The sequence below is a fragment of the Chrysochloris asiatica genome, unplaced genomic scaffold (assembly GCF_000296735.1).
Source record: "Chrysochloris asiatica unplaced genomic scaffold, ChrAsi1.0 scaffold01021, whole genome shotgun sequence".
Lineage (NCBI taxonomy): Eukaryota > Metazoa > Chordata > Mammalia > Afrosoricida > Chrysochloridae > Chrysochloris > Chrysochloris asiatica.
In genome coordinates, this window is record NW_006409539.1 from 18,716 (window position 1) to 19,731 (window position 1,016).

General features: G+C 48.8%; 1 protein-coding gene across 1 annotated transcript; it reads left to right on the top strand.

The window, feature by feature from the left end:
- The first annotated feature begins 90 nt into the window (after nt 1-90).
- LOC102829450 (claudin-6-like) lies at nt 91-738 on the top strand. Its single transcript, XM_006878016.1, has one exon. It carries the CDS (start codon nt 91-93, stop codon nt 736-738), a length of 648 nt encoding a protein of 215 aa, XP_006878078.1.
- The last annotated feature ends 278 nt before the right edge of the window (nt 739-1,016 follow it).

The window sequence follows — 1,016 nt, forward strand, 5'->3', positions numbered from 1 at the left end:
GAACTTGGGTGTTTTAAAAGTTTATGTGTTTGTCATTCTGCCACCTCCCACGAATCTCTCGGTTCTTCTCTGCAGCTTCTGGACCTCACCATGGATTTTAATCATCTGCAGAATCTGGGAATCACCCTGACAATATTGGGCTGGTTCAGTGCCATGGTCTCCTGCATCCTGCCCATGTGGAAGGTGACTACCTTCATAGACAGCCCCACCATGGAGGATCAGGTGACATGGGAGGGACTGTGGATGTCCTGCATGATGCTGAGCACGGGACAGATGCAGTGCGAGGTGTATGACTCGCTGCTGGCGCTGCCCCAAGATCTGCAGGCTGCCCGTGCCTTCTACATTGTTGCACTTTTGGTAGGCCTAATTGCCTTGGTGGTCTACCTTGCCGCGGCTAACTGTACTACCATAATGGAAAACAAGGACTTCAAGCCTTGCCTGGCACTCACCTCTGGGATCATCCTCATCACCTCGGGGGTCCTGACCCTGATCCCTATCTGCTGGACAGCTAACACCATCATCCATGACGTCCACAACCCTCTACTACTTGAGTCCCAAAAGAGGGAGTTGGGGGCCTCCCTTTACCTGGGCTGGGCTGCCTCAGGCCTTTTGTTCTTGGGTGGAGGCCTGCTGTGCTTCACATACTGCTTTGGGAGGTCAAAGTTCATACACATTATACAGTTCACTACGCCGCAATTATGGAGCTCTAGAAGCGTAGAGGTTACAACTCTGGATTAACGTCAAGATCCGCAGTTAGAAACTACCAGCAGTCACACTGAAGAAAGATGAGGCTTTCTGCTCCCATAAAGATTTGCAGCCTCGGAAATCACTATGGGTTGGAACCGACTCGACGGCACGTAACAACAACAATTGCTACTATGGTTCATTGTGATTATCAAAACTATAATTGTACATAGTAAAATGTCCCTTATCTGATTATTCAGTTATGCTGGTTAGTAATTCCATACATGAGCCCTGGGTACCCACAGATAAATGTAAAAACCTTCCCTAAAAGC

What these genes read in the sequence shown, in the direction of transcription:
- LOC102829450 (XM_006878016.1), top strand. Translation starts at nt 91, where the DNA reads ATGGATTTTAATCATCTGCAGAATCTGGGAATCACCCTGACAATATTG.